General features: G+C 43.4%; 1 protein-coding gene across 1 annotated transcript; it reads left to right on the top strand.

Moving 5' to 3' along the window:
* Positions 1–4,511: 4,511 nt before the first annotated feature.
* On the top strand, positions 4,512–6,750 carry FRAT2 (FRAT regulator of Wnt signaling pathway 2). The gene has a single exon (XM_048841248.2). The coding sequence runs from the start codon at positions 4,817–4,819 to the stop codon at positions 5,363–5,365; it is 549 nt and encodes a 182-aa protein (XP_048697205.2). The 5' UTR covers positions 4,512–4,816; the 3' UTR covers positions 5,366–6,750.
* The last annotated feature ends 10,927 nt before the right edge of the window (positions 6,751–17,677 follow it).

The raw sequence follows: 17,677 nt of genomic DNA on the forward strand, positions 1-17,677 counted from the left end.
TTTTAATGTATGAGTATATTGGTTGGTTTAATCGGGGGGCTGTAAGGAAAACAAGCAGAAAGGGCAAAGAATCACTCAAAATAAGCCACTTATCTGTGAACCCTTAAGGATTGTTAAGAGACAATGCCAGGACAGCAAAAGACCTGGAAACACACGAAGATCAAAAGAACTATAGCGGTTTAAAAAGGGACTCTTTGTCAAAGAGGGGGTAGTTTTGTGGGGAAACCAACTGACACACAAGCCATACGCTGGAGGTGTCTGAAGAAGCATACATACATACATATAACATATACATACATACATACAACATTCTCAGCAACCAGCAATTAAAATACTTTTACCAAAAATAAAAAAATCTACTATCAGCTGATAAATTGATAACTGGTTGCCCTTCCAATTAACAGTACTGTATCCCTGTAGAAGGGTGGCTTGCCCTTGAAGAGATGGAGGGCCTGGGGCTAGCCAACCCTGGTAACTGAAAAAGGCACAGCTGAGTGGGATTAGGTGCTTTCTCCCATAAAGAACACCTGGAAGCTGCACTGGGCTGATGCTCAGTGAGAGCAGACTCCAGCAGCGTCCTGGAATTTGGAACAAACACGAAGTCTATACTTAAACTACTGCAGCTATACCAGTGTACTGCATCAGTGCAGATGTTCACTATAGCGACAGGAGGGTTCTCTCATCACTGTAGTTAATCCACCCCCTCACCCTCTCCAGAGGCATAGCCAGGTTGCCGGGGGTGGGGACTAGTCATCTTAACTATGTCACTCAGGGGATGGATTTTTCACACCCCAGAGCAACGTAGTTGAGTCGACCAAACTTTTTAGTGTAGACCTGGCCCAAGACTAGAGCTAGGAAAGGTAGGGAGTAGCTTGCTAGAGCAGGAGACCCTGAGCAAGCCAGGGAAAGACTGCAGAGCTCTCCAGGCAGAAAGGACTGGGAGTAAGAAAAGAGATGTTTGTTAGACCTTCATTTAGGATTTTGAGTTTTATTTTCTGTGAATAAACCCTGACCCCAAGGAGGGTTACTTTGACCACAGAAACAAGTGTGTGGAGTCTAAGGAGTCCTGAAGAGGAGGAAACAGAGGCAGGTTGCTACAGAGTGACCTTTGGTCACAAGGGGCTGCTCAGGAGACAGCTGACCCTGTTACAATTCTTTAAATACCAAAATCAACTTAACAAAACAATACTTCAAAGAAACAAAATCCCTGGATATGAGCAGATTATGATGTTGTGATGAAATATGCTTTTGTATTTAAGACTAAAAGCCTACATTTTCGAAAGTAACTAATATTTCTGAGTACCTCAATTTTTGGGTGCCCAATAAGGTCTCTTTGAGGTGTCTCAAGTTGAGCATCCAAAATCACTGTTTAAACTTTTGGACAATGTATTTATACTTATATTTCTGAACTGTATAAAACCTGTGATGTCCTTAACTATTCATTTCCTTGCTTGAATGTGCTTGGATTTTGTAAGTTTTGTGATAGGCAAACACATGGATGTCATTTAGCAATCTTAGTAGTTTTTTAAAGCAAAGTTTTTGTTTTTAGAATTCTATTATGGGTGCAGGTTAGTAAAACAATTGTTAGAAAATCTAAACGCATCTTATTCTTGTTCTGGTATTCCGGCCTCTACTCATTCTGAAATGCACAACATAAAGCATGTGTAGGACATGAATTTAGTTTGCACAAGCATCATTATTTGACATCTATTGTTAAGAAGAGGAGCATTATATATAATAACTAAGTGCAGTACATATGACAAAGCTTCTGAAACATGAGAAAATTGGCACGAAAAGAGGTCAATTTATTTTTAATACAGAAAAAGAAATTAAATGGCTCTCTATATTTTCAAAGCCTTGTATAATTATTGTAACTAGATGATCTATGGCTTTGGAAATTTCAAGTATAATTACTCAGTTGCCTTATGATGAGTTATTATTTTTCACGATAGTTTCGTGTGTGTGTACACACAAGCATGCATGTCCACATGCGTGATAAAAGGGCTCCCACTTCTATACCTGAGATTACATAGGTTTACAGGGGCTTCAAAGGGGCTTGACTTTTTGTTGTTTGCACTAACTGGGTGTAAAGATCAGAAATCACAACCTATGCTTGCTTCTTTAGGATCAACAAAGAAGGTAAGGCATGTGATTGGCCTTTATACTCTGACATGAAATGTGTCCCTGAGAACTGACAGATCATTAGCCTGCATAATTATGATGGACTAAAAGGCAAAATTTAGAGCTTGCCACATAATTAATAAAATTATTATTTTCATATAAAACACCCATACTCCAACCCCAGCCAGAGGGCTCTGGAAATTACGTTAAATAATAGAAACAAATTAAAATATAAGAAAAAGCGGTTTCAAAATTTAAACAGATATATATAAATAAAAGCTCCAGTTCTAAAAGGAAGGGAAACAGACATGAAGAATAGTAATAAATATAAAGCCAGGAGGCAACTGCTGTTTGCAGGTATGACATCTTTTTAATAGAATGGCTTGGATGACCACTAGTAGTGGTAATTTCTGATAACCTCTGAACTGGGACAGACAACACCAGAGAAATTTGTCAGTGTCAGGGCAAAAAAAGCATCCACCCATCAGCCAAGTCCACTGTCAGCTTATCTGTTAGGAAAATCTTTTTAACTATCATGTTGTAACTTGTCAAAGATTTTGCATGCACAGCTGCGTTATTGATAGGTTTCTGTTCACCCTGAGTCCTTACGTTTATTTTTGGAAGATACTCTCCCCATCTTGCGTATTGTGTTAATTTGCTTAACGTTATTATGGGAACCTGATAAGGCCTTATCTACAAGAGAAAACAATGTCTCAGAATTCATTTCCATTGATGACAATGGTGGATTCTGTAGTGTAGACAGATGTTCTTACTAGCATCAGATACCTTGTTTAAAAAAAACCCTGTTCTTTATCTGTGCCATGGAGAAGGTTAGTGTTGTGGTTGAGACACTATGCTTGGCCTCAGAAAACTTGGGTTAAATTCCCAGCTGTGGTATAGACTTCCTCTGGGTAGGTCTATACTGTATCTGGGAGTGAGCCTCCCAGTCTCGCGCCACAGACTTATGTTAATGGGTCTTGCACCAGTGATCTAAAAATAGCTGCATAGATGTTGCAGCTTGGGCTCTGAAACCTAAGGCATGAGGGTGGGCTTCAGAGCCTGAGCCACAAGTCTATGCAGCTATTTTTAGAGCACTATTGCAAGCCCCACTGACATGAGTCTGTGGATCCAGGATGGGAGGCAGGCACCCAGGTGATATGTAGACATTTTACATAATGCTCATGGGGACCCTCAGGAATGTTTAAATCGAATTGGGTGTGAATTTGAAGTGGATTAGTTAAATTGCATTAAACTCCATTGTAGATGCTCTCATTCAGAACTGAAGTGTCCTCACTTTGATTTAGCCAATTCACTTTCAAAGTAAATTAAACTGAACTGAATTAAGGCCACTTTAATTTTGAATAAAAGGCACAGATTTTTAAAGGAATTTGGGCATTGCTGTGCTTGGCACTATAAGATCTAAGTGACAGACAGCTATTCTAACAGCATGAGCAAAGTGAAATTTAAAACATAATGACAGGTTTCAGAGGAACAGCCGTGTTAGTCTGTATTCGCAAAAAGAAAAGGAGTACTTGTGGCACCTTAGAGGTGCCACAAGTACTCCTTTTCTTTTTTTAAAACATAATGAAACTTTTTCTTATGGCCAAGAACAATAGGAATCCATGTGCATGAAAAATCTACAAATTGTAACTATATAGAGCAGGGGTGGGCAAACTATGGCCAGGTGCCGCATTCAGCCTGCCAGCCATTTTAAGCTGGCCCTTGAGCTTCCGCTGGGGGTGGGGTCTGGGGCTTGCCCTGCTCCAGCGCTGCAGCCAGGGAGCAGGATCAGGGGGCGCTCCATGTGGCTCCCAGAAGCAGCGGCATGGCCGTCCTCCAGCTCCTACGCGCTCCAATGCCCCCCTCCAGCACTCCAATGGGAGCTGCAGGGGCGGCGCCTGCGGACAGGGCAGCATGCAGAACCGCCTGGCCGCACCTCTGCATAGGAGCCGGAGAAGGACATGCCGCTGCTTCCGGGAGCCGCTTGACGTAAGTGCTGCCCGGAGCCTGCACCCCTGAGCCTCTTCCCCATGCCCCAACCCTGACCCCCCTCTGAACCCCTCGATCCCAGCCCAGAACACCTTCCTGCATCCCAAACTCTGCCGCCTCACCCCAGAGCCTACACCCCTTCCTGCAGCCCAATCCCTTTCCCCAGCCCTGATCCCCCTCCTGCCCTCGGAACCCCTCGGTCCCAGCCCACAGCACCCTCCTACACCCCAACCTCCTCATCCCCAGCCCTAACCCAGAGCCCGCACCACGGCTCTTCCCCCGCCCCGCGCCAGCTCCCAACTCCCTCCTCACTCTTTCGCGCCCCGCCCCTCACGCTCCTCCTACCGGTCAGAGAGGCCCGTCCCCATCCCTCTGGGTGCGGGGTTTGAAAGCGGACGAGCCCACGTACGGCGAAGCGGGGGGGCGGATCGGGAGAGGAGGGCGGACTCACCCTCACCCACCGCCTCTCGCCGCCCTCTGAACAGGCGACTGCTGGGAGAACCCGAAGAGGGCGCGGGGGCTCACCCGCGGCGGCTTTGTGCGTGCGCGCCGGCCCCCGTGCCCCGCTGTGGTCTCGTCCGCTCCCCCCGCTCAGCGCAGTGGGACGTGCCCTGGCTTTCGCGTCACCCATTGTTTACAAACCAAGCCCAGCAGCGGGCTGCTGCGAGTCGGGTTTGCACCGGTGCGGCGCGCGGAGCCGGCCGAGATGCCCTGCCGGCCCGGGGAGCGCTTTCTGCTGCTGGAGCGCTCGGTCGCCGTGGGGCAGGCGGGCTCCAAGGAGGTGGACGCGCTGGTGGCCAAGCTGGGCGAGGTGCTGCAGTTAAGCGCCCAGCGGGCACCGGCCCCCCGCGGCCCCAAGCACCCGCCGCCCACCGCCGCCCGGGGCCGCGCCGCGCCCTACTCCCCCCGTGGCGGCGGCGGCGGCGGCCTCCTGGTCCCGCGGGGCCCGGCCCCCCCGCAGCCGCACCAGCCGGCGGAGCCCCAGCGCCCGGGGAAGAATAGCCAGCGGGTGGCCAAGCAGCTGTGCGGCCGGGGCTGGCTGCGGAGCGCCGCCCACAGGAGGAAGCGGCCGGGGCCGGGGGAAGCGCCCGGCGAAGAGGAGGATCCGCACCGGCTCCTGCAGCAGCTAATCCTCTCCGGGAACCTCATCAAGGAAGCAGTCAGGCGCCTGCAGCTGGCGGCGGCGGCCGTGGCCACAGCCACCACCGGCGGCAGCGGGGAGGGAGAAGCAGCAGCCCTGCAGCCTCTGCAGTAGCCCCGCGGGTTGTGGAGAGCCTGTGGCAGCGAGCCCCGCGCCGGAATCGGGACATTGCATGGGGGAGGGGCCAGCTATTGGCGGATCTATCTCGGGGGCGCCCCCTCCCCTGTACTTGAAGCAGACTCTTTATTGACAGTGAGGCCCCGTGGCCGGGGTCCAGCTATTCTGTATAAAACGTGGTGCTAGCTCCGAGGCGCTGTAAGTCTCTGTAGTGGTCGCTGATGGGGGTGCGGGAAGCAGGGAGCCCCCCACCTTCACCGAGCCTGCCCCGCTCCGCGGAGATGCAGACCCCCCCTCAACTCGCTGCTGTGTGTCGGGACGGGGGAAGGGACCACCCCGCTGGGCCAGTCCCGCTCTGCCATTGTTTTGGAGGAAGGGGTCCCCAGTCTTAGCGTCACGGAGGGGAGCGGGAGATGCGGCAGGGAGAGGGGTAGGCGTGTGGGGCGGCGGGGAGGTAGGTTTGGGTGGAGCGGGTTTAAAATTTGTTGGCTCCTATATTCCTCTGCCCCAAGGTCACCGAAAGGCGCATCCACACAGCGCGCGCACGGTGGTGGTGTTTTCACCAGCCGGTTGGAGATAGTAACTCTATCTTAGCTTGTTTTGATTGTACTGAGGGCGAGCCCTGTGTTTTGTAATCGCTAGGAGTCTCCTGAGGACGTGCACGTTGCCCGATCCGAGTTGTTGTTGTGCTCTCCCCCTTCCCCCCCCCCCCGCCTCCTAAGAGCTCCTCCTACCAGTGGGACTCTCAGAAACAGGGTCATCTTACAGCAAGTTCTCTAAGAACCCCACCAGTCCCCGTCCTTCCTGCTAATACCACTGCCGCTGCTCCGGCACTCGGGGGCTCTTTTTCTGGAGGATGGACAAGAGAGAAGGCTGTTTGTGTCTTCACATCCCTGCCCTGCTATTCCCACTGCCAGCGCGCTCCAGGCTTGGAGTCTGTCTCGCTACACGGGAGTAGATTTGTCCGTCTCTGGTGGTCTCAGGAGCCATTTGCAATAAGTCTAAAATATCTTACTGAGAGGTGCGTGTTTCCTTTCCCCTCCTGGGTTCCTTTTTTTTTTTTTTTTTTTTTTTTTACACTTTTCCCATTGTGACTACAGAGCGGTTTTAAATGTGAATCTCAAAGTTGGAAAGCAGCTGAACTGATCATTGTGAAGTGTGAGCGAATGAAGACTGAGATACATTGTTCACAGATGGTAGCTAAACAACAACTCCCCCCCCACCCCCCCGTAAAAACAAAACAAAACCTCAATGGCTGGATTGAAAAGATGCTGGCTGTTGTCAAAATATATACACTTCGTAACGGAGTGTTTGAATTGTGTTCCTGATTTACAGGACTTGTCTTAACATGTCTGTACTGAATAAATGTGGTCTTGTTTTTAGCTTGGGTCTGTGTCTTATTGACATCGAGGGATGTAAACCTCTTTATATGAACTAAGCAGTGGTAACAGTCTTACAAACATACATTACCCATCATATTTCCCTTTCAGTTAAGAGATCTCCATTTTGCAGACAAAACAACAATCTGCATAGTCTGATGCAGTGGGACACCAGTTATTAATGCATTGAGATGCAATTGAGCCCCTTTGTTCACCGGCAGCATTCTTTCTTAAGCCAAGGAATATCCTTTCCTGCAGACTCAACGTTGCCATAGGAATTCATAAGTCAAATCATACTTGACAACAAAATTAACAATCTAGTATATCACAGAGGGAGGAAAGAAGATGAATTTGGTTATTTATTCATGTTCTTTATTTTCCGGGGAAGAAGAGCATACAACTAAACAGAGATATGGAGAGGGAAAGGGTGTAGTAGGCTCCTACATCTCAGTAGGAACAGACTTAAGCATGTTTATTAAAAAATGATGGTGCTAATTAAGTTTTTAAAACACCATTCTGCATGTTTTAGGTTGCTAGGTAATCTCATTCAATTTTAAAATAGTCAACAAATGAGTTTTAAGATTAGGTTTGTACATGCACTAGAAAACAATTTTCCCTCTTCCCTCTCCCCTACGCACATTGGAGTAAAAGCAGCTCCGTTGAAGGTATGATCCCACTTGGAAGAAAATGGAATATGTTTACCTGTGTCTGAGCAGTTAGTTACTTGCACAGTTCACTCTTTGAAGGTCAAATTTGATCCATAAACTACTTGTGTCAGGACATAATTTTGTTGTGCTAGCATTGAGTAATGTACGTAATCTTTAGTACCTAATTGTGTTTAATGTTCAGCTAAAGTATTGATTTCAGGTTTTTTTCCCTAAGGTGGTTGTAAATAAGCAGTATGTACTGTGTTTTTTTACCAGCTTTTTCTTTTTTTCCTAATTTGTAAGCAGACTTGTAGACATGTAATGTGATCTTTCATAACAAAACACATAACTTAAAGGAACATGGTAAGAGCAGACTTCAAAAACATTGTGATATCCAATTCCTAATATCTGAAACAATTTAAAACCTATATTTAATAATTTATGCTGTTTACTCTTTTGCATTTTACACTGCTAGGAATAAACAGACTTGCTATTACCTTTGTTCTTCTGCTTTTAGCAGAATGTTGCAATATTTAGGTTATAAATACTGTGGAAGAGTTATTTTAAAATTAAGTTTCTATTTCATTCTTTAACTCAAAGTTTAAGATGTAAAACAATCTGAGTTTCAAATGTAACTACCTGCCATTGTGCCTTTACATCTATTCATTTTCATATTTTTGTCCAATAGTCCCAGGGCCAGAGTTGCACCCACTGTGCCAATGGTTAATTTAAATCCTGGGGTGAACAGTTTAATTACCTGGGCCTATTTAGTAACTCTGTTACATTACTTAACCTGGCTGATGTAGTGTCAGTATTTATGCAACTTTGGTTAAATATGTGATTGTATAAAATAAAGGCCAACTAAAATATTCCCATACTGATTTTACCTATGATTTTCCATTACTGCAATTTATGCACAGAGATTCTACATTTTTCCCTCCAAAACCTAAATACAGATCTGTGTATATTAATGAGAACAGTTAACTTTACAAGTGTTCTTTGTAGTCAGTGACAGAACTAAGACACTTATTCTAAGGGTTTTACTAGAATAAGTTTCAATAAACTTGCAATTGAAATGAGACATGGAGAAGATACTAGTAAACTTCATTGACTAGCTGGTTTTTAAGCTTTCTAAATTGCTTTTAAAATAACCTTTACTCTTTCCTTTGTGCAGGACTGGGATATCTGTGGATGGGAAAAGGGATCCATTGAGTTAAGCATTGTGTACAGTGTATGTGATGGTGTTGTGTAAAGGGATTTTGGCACTCATTTTGGATGATTTTCAAAACTCTCTCCAATGCTTCTACCACTAGTAACATGAACCTACTAAACACAGGCTGATAACCTTTTAACACTCCCCTCCATATATGTCTTAAGAAAATTCTTATTCAAAATAGAGCTTGCATCACTATTTTCACAAATATCAAATTTGGTCTATCATTTTGGTTCTGGAAAACAAGACTTAAGTAGTGTAAGACCAATTGACATATTTTTATAATCTTTCTAGTTTATTTTAATAAACCCCACAAGACATTACTTTGCAGTTCAAACATTGCTGTACTGTCCTATGCATAACAACCTGAAAGTGATACTTATTTGAGAACAATTTCATTGTTTACTATGTAGTGCAAAGATAAAAGTAGAAACTGAAATAAACTGTTTCCTAAATTTCTTTAAATATGCTTTGCTCAACTAAGGTACACTTTAAAAAAAAAATTTAACCTGATTTACTCCTTACTGCCTTTGCCCTTCACAGCACACTTAGTTTGTTCAATTTTGAAAGATAAAATCAGTTGACTCTCAACTTTAAATATTTTTGAATTGTTACTGTACTCAAAAAAAGTCCTACTACTGCATCTACAATTTTCCTAGTTGCTGTATTTTAATTTTTTTTAAATGGGTTCATTTCCTTTTCCTGCTCAGCTCAGCAGGAAAACTGGGTAGAAAAGCAGGTTCTTTCAGCAAATGAGTTATGATCTCCAGGGCCAAATTAAAGATCTACATATTTGTAATTAACAAGTGTTATAGGAATAGTTTTTTGGAGCTGTTTCAGTCTTTTATGCACTTCTGGGGTTCTATATTTCTGGTGAATCTTGATCTTAATTTTTGTAAAAATATGCAAAGGAGTTATTGTATCTTATTATGCACTTAAGTGGTATTGGGTTAGTATGGCACAAAGTTGCACATTCATAATATAAACAATGTTTTTTTACCCCCGAATTCTCTATGGGATCAGAGAAATGTTTTCTGACTCTTTGGATAAAACCCTGCTTCACTCCATTGTTTAATCTTGCTTATTCTATTGTACCTTTCTCCTTGATTGACAGATGGTGACAGTAACATTCAGCAGCTAGAATAATCTTCCTTGCTTGCCACTCCGGCCACATTTCTCATTTCTTCAGATTAGTTTGCAGTAGTGCCTAGAGCTTTCAATCAGGATTTGGTCTCTGTTGTTCTAGGCATAGTAGATGTATACAGAAAGATATGGTAACTGTCCTGAGTGCTTACAATCTCATGTTATGACAAGACTTAAGTGTTTCTGACAAACAGTAAAAGGGAGAAGAAGAACATGGGCTGGTTAATGCACAATTTGAGTCCTATTAAAAACACCATCACTGGCTTCCCTATGGTCTCTTTCCATATGAAGCTCATATTCCTCATTCCTTCCTCTTCCCCATCTATATCGCATCCTCCCCATTGCTCTCTGCTCAACACATCATTTTGTGGCTCCCTTTGTTATCTCACTTGTGTGCCTATTGTCATGCTGGTCCCCACAACATGAATGAAATCTCTTATCCTCTGTTCTAAGCATCTTTGTTCTCCCAAATCCCTCTTTGCACTTATTTTACTTTGTTTCAGAGTGGTAGCCTTGTTAGTCTGTATCAGCAAAAACAATGAGGAGTCCTTGTGGCACCTTAGAGACTAACACATTTATTTGGGCATAAGCTTTCGTGGGTGGGTTTTAGCCCACAAAAGCTTATGCCCAAATAAATTTGTTAGTCTCTAAGGTGCCACAAGGACGCCTCTTTATTTTACCTTTCTTTTCCTTGTTGACTTCCAGTTTTGCTCTGGCTCAATCTCTGCTTGACAGAGACAAGGTCGGTGAGAAAATATCTTTTATTGGACCAACTTATTGACAAAAGCTTGTCTCTGTCTCTTCCACTAATAGAAGATGTTTTCTCACTCACCTTGTCTCATTCTTATCCTGGGACCAACCCAGTTATGCCATCTCTGCTTGGTATCAGAAATCTCATTTGCTTGCTATGTGGGACTCACAGTGTTTGTTTTATTTTCAATTCTTCTGTCTTCTCTAAATTCAGCAAAAATGAAAGTAACTTTAAATTGAGCCTCAGGAACCAGGGTGAAATCTGGGTCCCACATAAGTCTAAAGCAAGACTCCCATTGATTCTGATTTCACCCCATGTATTAAAGTTCCTGTAAAGCACCATGAAATGTTATTGTGATATTTAAATGTTAGTAATAAATACATTTGCAATTACAAGAAACTGAAATGTCCCTTTATATGAAATAATCTGTATGTAAATTTTATTACTTCTTTTGTACATCAGAATACCCTAGCAGGGCAGCTTGTGGTCTGATACATTTAGCAAAGAGTACTATTAAATTCTTTAAAATACAAGGCAAATATGATTTCACAAGGAGTATAATGATCAAAAGCAATTGTGGGAAAAAAACCAACCTCCTTCCCCCCTTTACCCCCCATACACAGAGTAGTCACTAAAACTGACAAATCTTTAACTAAAAGATGCTAAAGCAAGGGCGTTGCTCCTGAGCTATATGAAGATTAGAAATATGTTCCGGTCCAACCTCAGATAGAGGCTTTGCTGTAGAAACAATCTTGAAGGTTCACCTTTAGTGCCTTCAAAGAAACTTTATTCACCCCACCCCTAGTGTTCTGATGCTTGTTCCATCAGTTGCCAGTTAGTGGGTGGCCTTTGATTGATTTAACAATCCAGCAAGGCTGCTGTTTCATGGCTCAGTGTGATTATTCTTAGCAGCAGTAATAAAAAGAAAAGGAGCCTTTCATTGCACATTCTGTGTTATGTAGTGAGGGAGCACTAAGAGAAGAAGAGAGTGCAGCAGAAACATGTTTTAATTATAGGAACTGGATTCTGGCTGGCTTGATACTAAATATTTTGCTGCTCTAAGCATTTTACTGTGATAGGCAGATGCTTGTTCTACTGGTATCAATGCAATTGTTCTAATTTAAAATATTAAATCTATAAAAGCAAGGATTTGAAATTAAAGCAAATAACCCAAACTTTGACCTTCTTAAATTCACATTCTCATGCCTTTTTACCTTTTATAATACTCTTTCCCCCCACCCCCATATTGTCAGCCAAATGGCTGCAGAGGAAGGTGTGTGCATGTATACATACACAAATAGTACAGCTGTTTTCTCCAAAAAGGGTAAAATAATAAAAAAGGTGTTTAACCACTCTACTGTTATAGCTAAGTATTATTAGTGATAGGCATTTAAAAATACCTAAAATAGCTTGGGTGTGCATGATTATCCCCTTTTAATCTGATATCTTTTCTAAAATCCTTGGTAGGCAGATACAAGAAAATATACTCAAAAAGAAAAGGAGTACTTGTGGCACCTTAGAGCTCAAATAAATTTGTTAGTCTCTAAGGTACCACAAGTACTCCTTTTCTTTTTGCGAATACAGACTAACACGGCTGCTACTCTGAAAGAAAATATACTGTATCCACAGCCTCAGAAACAACTCTGACATCATAATCAAAAAGACTGACAAAGGAGGTGCTGTCGTCATCATGAATAAGTCGGAATATGAACAAGAGGCTGCTAGGCAGCTCTCCAATACCACTTTCTACAAGCCATTACCCTCTGATCCCAGTGAGGGTTACCAAAAGAAACTACAGCATTTGCTCAAGAAACTCCCTGAAAAGCACAAGAACAAATCTGCACAGACCCACCCCTGGAACTCCGACCTGGGGCATTCTATCTGCTACCCAAGATCCATAAACCTGGAAATCCTGGACGCCCCATCATCTCAGGCATTGGCACCCTGACAAAAGGATTGTCTGGCTATGTAGCCTCCCTCCTCAGGCCCTATGCTACCAGCACTCCCAGCTACCTTCAAGACACCACTGACTTCCTGAGGAAACTACAATCCATCGGTGATCTTCCTGAAAACACCATCCTGGCCACTATGGATGTAGAAGCCTTCTACACCAACATTCCACACAAAGATGAACTACAAGCCGTCAGGAACAGTATCCCCGATAATGTCGCGGCAAACCTGGTGGCTGAACTTTGACTTTGTCCTCACCCATAACTATTTCACATTTGGGGACAATGTACACCTTCAAATCAGCGGCACTGCTATTGGTACCCGCATGGCCCCACAGTATGCCAACATTTTTAGGGCTGACTTAGAACAACGCTTCCTCAGCTCTCATCCCCTAATGCCCCTACTCTACTTGCGCTACATTGATGACATCTTCATCAACTGGACCCATGGAAAAGAAGCCCTTGAGGAATTCCACCATGATTTCAACAATTTCCATCCCACCATCAACCTCAGCCTGGTCCAGTCCACACAAGAGATCCACTTCCTGGACACTACAGTGCTAATAAGTGATGGTCACATAAACACCACCCTATACCGAAAACCTACTGACTGCTATTCCTACCTACATGCCTTCAGCTTTCACCCAGACCACACCACACGATCCATCGTCTACAGCCAAGCTCTACGATACAACCGCATTTGCTCTAATCCCTCAGACAGAGACAAACACCTACAAGATCTCTATCAAGCATTCTTACAACTACAGTACCCACCTGCTGAAGTGAAGAAACAAATTGACAGAGCCAGAAGAGTACCCAGAAGTCACCTACTACAGGACAGGCCCAACAAAGATAATAACAGAACGCCTCTAGCCATCACCTTCAGCCCCCAACTAAAACCTCTCCAACGCATCATCAAGGATCTACAACCTATCCTGAAGGATGACCCATCACTCTCACAAATCTTGGGAGACAGGCCAGTCCGTGCCTACAGACAGCCCCCAAACATGAAGCAAATATTCACCAGCAACCGCACAACAGAACCACTAACCCAGGAACCTATCCTTGCAACAAAGCCCGTTGCCAACTGTGTCCACATATCTATTCAGAGGACACCATCATAAGGCCTAATCACATCAGCCACACTATCAGAGGCTCGTTCACCTGCACATCTACCAATGTGATAGATGCAATCATGTGCCAGCAATGCCCCTCTGCCATGTACATTGGTCAAACTGGACAGTCTCTACATAAAAGAATAAATGGACACAAATCGGATGTCAAGAATTATAACATTCATAAACCAGTCAGAGAACACTTCAGTCTCTCTGGTCACTCAATTACAGACCTAAAGGTCGCAATATTACAACAAAAAGACTTCAAAAACAGACTCCAACTAGAGACTGCTGAATTGGAATTAATTTGCAAACTGGATACAACTAACTTAGGCTTGAATAGAGACTGGGAGTGGATGTGTCATTACACAAAGTAAAACTATTTCCCCATGTTTATTCCCTCCCTCCCCCCCACTGTTCCTCAGACGTTCTTGTTAACTGCTGGAAATGGCCCACCTTGATTATCACTACAAAAGGTTTTCTTCCCCCCTTTCCCCCCCCCTCCTGCTGGTAATAACTCATCTTAAGTGATCACTCTCCTTTCAGTGTGTATGATAACACCCATTTTTTCATGTTCTGTGTGTACATAAATCTCCTCACTGTATTTTCCACTGAATGCATCCGATGAAGTGAGCTGTAGCTCACGAAAGCTTATGCTCAAATAAATTGGTTAGTCTCTAAGGTGCCACTAGTACTCCTTTTCTTTTTGCGAATACAGGCTAACACGGCTGCTACTCTGAAACCCGTTCACTGTTACAGTCTTTCCTTCCTAACAGCTTCCCCTCTACTACTTGTGGCAGCTTCTCACTAGTCTTGTCCCAAATTTACACTCCTTTCCACAGTGCAGCTCCCTCCTTATTTTCAGCTGTGGATGGTTCCCAAGCAATTCCCATATCCTTTCTGATAAGGCCATGGCCTGGGACAAGGAAGGCTTGTTTTACATAGCAATTGTTCTGCCTATGGTGGAATGTGGCTCAGTGCTAACAGCATCAGATGGAGAGAGGGGTTTTCAGTTCTGGTTTCATGCCTCCTTTACCTGTGTCTAAACTGGGGAAGATTATAATACTTTCAAGGGTCTTGTGATGAATATTTGTGAGGTGTTTTGAAATATTTGGATGAAAGATTTCACAGCTGTGCAAAGTATTTTGTTATGCGGCAACTATAACCTGTTTTAATCTTATTGTTCATGTTAAGGCAGGTTACTTTGTTTAAGGATTTTGCTTTCTCAATGAAACAGCACTTTTGCATGCAGGGCATATTGTCCCAAGGCCAGCTCGTGGTAGTGATGTTACAAAGAATAATGCTTTATTTGGCTCTTTGAAAGGTTTAGCAAATGCACTCAGTGTGCTAGGAAATGAGATTTCAGTTACTTGCATTTTAATTTTATTGTCCCCCTAAACAAAGCAAAGACCATCATCTTCAATAAGGACTATATCTATGCCAAGAATTACTGTGTGAAGTTCTATGGCCTGTTATGGGAGCTCAGACTAGGTCATCATAATGATCCCTTCTGGCTTTATATCATTTAAAATATTATCTTTTTTACTCTTGAATTGTTTCTTAAAAATCTGTGGTTGCAATTAGTTTTCTTCAAAGGGAAAGGTAACCCCCCCCCCCCCCACACACACACACGCTTTCATAAAAATGTCTGCAGAGATTTTGTATAGATTTTCCACACAGAAAAGTTCACCATTTGCATGAGACAAAGCATAGAAAGTTTCAGCCCAGAGGATGCATGGTTTGAAAATGTAGGACACAGGAAAATGTGTCTGTGGTGAGCTTATATTATAAACTGGTGTGCAGTCCTATATATAGTATGCACAACCAGCTAGAATACTGGCATTTCCTGGATAAAACAGTTTATTTTAAGTTATGGGAAGTTTTAATATTGGAGGCTTAACCTGGATGTTAAAACTCATTAATAAAAATGAAATTATTTTAGTGGACTATTTTAACTTTATAAGTAGTGTGCTCCAATTCTGTTGCATTTGTGTAACTAAGCAGGGGAGATTAATGGATCAATAGTAAAGGTGACCCTTTTTGAGAAGACAACTCCATTTAATTAAAACATTAGAAACACAGTTATTGCCATTCTGGATCGGAACCAAGGTCCATCTTGACAGTGGCCAGTACCGGAAGCTTCAGAGGAAGCTTTAAGATCTCCACAGAAGGAAGATGTTGGGTCGTCTGTTCCGCACATAAAAGTGATCTCTATCAGCTAGAAATTGGCCTAAATCTTGAAGCATGGAGGTTTAATATCTGTTCCAAAAATTAATCATTAATTACAATAACTGGATATTTTTAATCTCCATATAATTATCCAGTGTCTTTTTGCAACCTGGTAAGCTCTTGGCCTCAGCTTCCTATGGCAACGAGTTCCACAATCTAATTATGCATTGTCTGAAAAAAATATTTCCTCTTATCAGTTTTGAATTGCCCACCTTTTAATTTAATTGAATGTCTCCTTGTTCTTGCACTGAGTCAGGAATAACAGAAGTTTTTCAAGTGCTTGTCAATACATACATTTCACTCTGTGTGGCCTTCCATACACTGTTTTCCACAAAGATAAGGTTACCTTAGGCCCCCCTCCAAAATTGATTCCCACGGTGGTGAATAAACAACTCTGTCCAATGCAGTCTCTGTCTGCCTCTTTCTATCCTCCATACCTCAGAACCATCCAGCAAGAAACAAAAATTGCACAGAAGACTTTCCCCTTCTCTGCAACAGCAAGATCAATACCTACATCCAGACAGCCTAGAGTGACCAGATGTCCCATTTTGGTCAGGACAGTCCCTTTTTTAAGCCTTGTCCCTGCTATCCCAACTTTTTGGCAAAAGTGGACATTTGTCCCGTTTGCTCTTGCCAACTTAATCAGTTGACAAGAGCAAATGGGACAAATGCCACAATTGTCAAAAAAGGAATGTGCTGCAGGAGGTGGGGGGAGACCGGGCTCCAGCAGGGTGGGGGGAGGCAGGGTTCAAGTGACCAGGGACAGCCTTGAGCGGGGAGGTGGGTGAGGGTGAGCGGCTGGAGCCAGCCCTGCAGTGGGAGGAGCTAGGGTGGGGCGAGCAGCTGGGGGGAGGAGCTCAGGCCAGCCCTGCACAGTGTCTCATTTTCCCTTTGAGAAATATGGTCACCCTCAACAGCTGGTTTCACAGTTTAGTCGAGAGCTGCTTGAAACCATACCCAGAAGATTTGAACCTGTTCCCTCCAATAGGAGAAGTGCCTGTTCAATACAGGGGAAAAGTTTTTATTCCCTTTACTTTTAATTTCCAAGAAAAGGAGAATGGAGCCCTATTCCAGATTTGAGGGAACTCAACACCCTTATTGGCTGGATAGAATTCAGAGTGATGACCCTTACCTCAATTATCCTGTCCCTAGATCCTCAGGATTGGTTTGCAGCTGTTGACCTCCAGGATGCATATTTCCATTCACCCAAGCCACAAGGAATACCTAAGGTTTCTAGTAGGAACATTTCATTTCAAGTGCAGAGTCCTGCCATTCAGGTTATTAACAGCTTCAAGGGTTTTCATGAAATGCCTTGCAGTAGTAGAAGTATATTTAAGGATGCAAGGAATACTTAAGCATATTTAAGGATGCAAGGAATACAAGTTTACCTCTTTTTCAACAACTGGCTTATCGGAGGCAGTTCACCTCAACAAGTATGAGACAATATTCAACACATCCTACAACTTTTTGCCACTCTAAATCTTAAGATCAGTGTGGAGAAGCCATCCTTTGTGCCTTCCCAGAAAATAAAGTACACAATAGCAAGATCATATCTACCCCAGACCTGATTCAAAACCATGGCAGGTATGATAAAACCTCAGACAACAGTAAGATTGTTAGGTCACATGACATGACCTCAGGCACATTTGTGATTCAAACAGCCAGACTTCACACCCATTGTATGGAAGGCTGGTTGAAGTCAATACATCATTCCAGTAGGCATCACATAGATATGTCAGTCCATATTCCTCCAGGTATCCTGAAGTCACCAGATTGGTGGGAAAGCCCTAATCAGGCATGCAACAGTTTCCATTTTCTCTCCTGCTTCTCTCAAGGACAACAGTGACAAATTCTTCCAATCTTGGCAGGAGAGCACATCTAGA

This window comes from Caretta caretta, chromosome 2 (assembly GCF_965140235.1).
Source record: "Caretta caretta isolate rCarCar2 chromosome 2, rCarCar1.hap1, whole genome shotgun sequence".
NCBI classification, from domain to species: Eukaryota; Metazoa; Chordata; order Testudines; family Cheloniidae; genus Caretta; species Caretta caretta.

Bases quoted from the DNA above. Each gene is read 5' to 3' on its own strand.
- FRAT2 (XM_048841248.2), top strand. From the start codon at position 4,817: ATGCCCTGCCGGCCCGGGGAGCGCTTTCTGCTGCTGGAGCGCTCGGTC.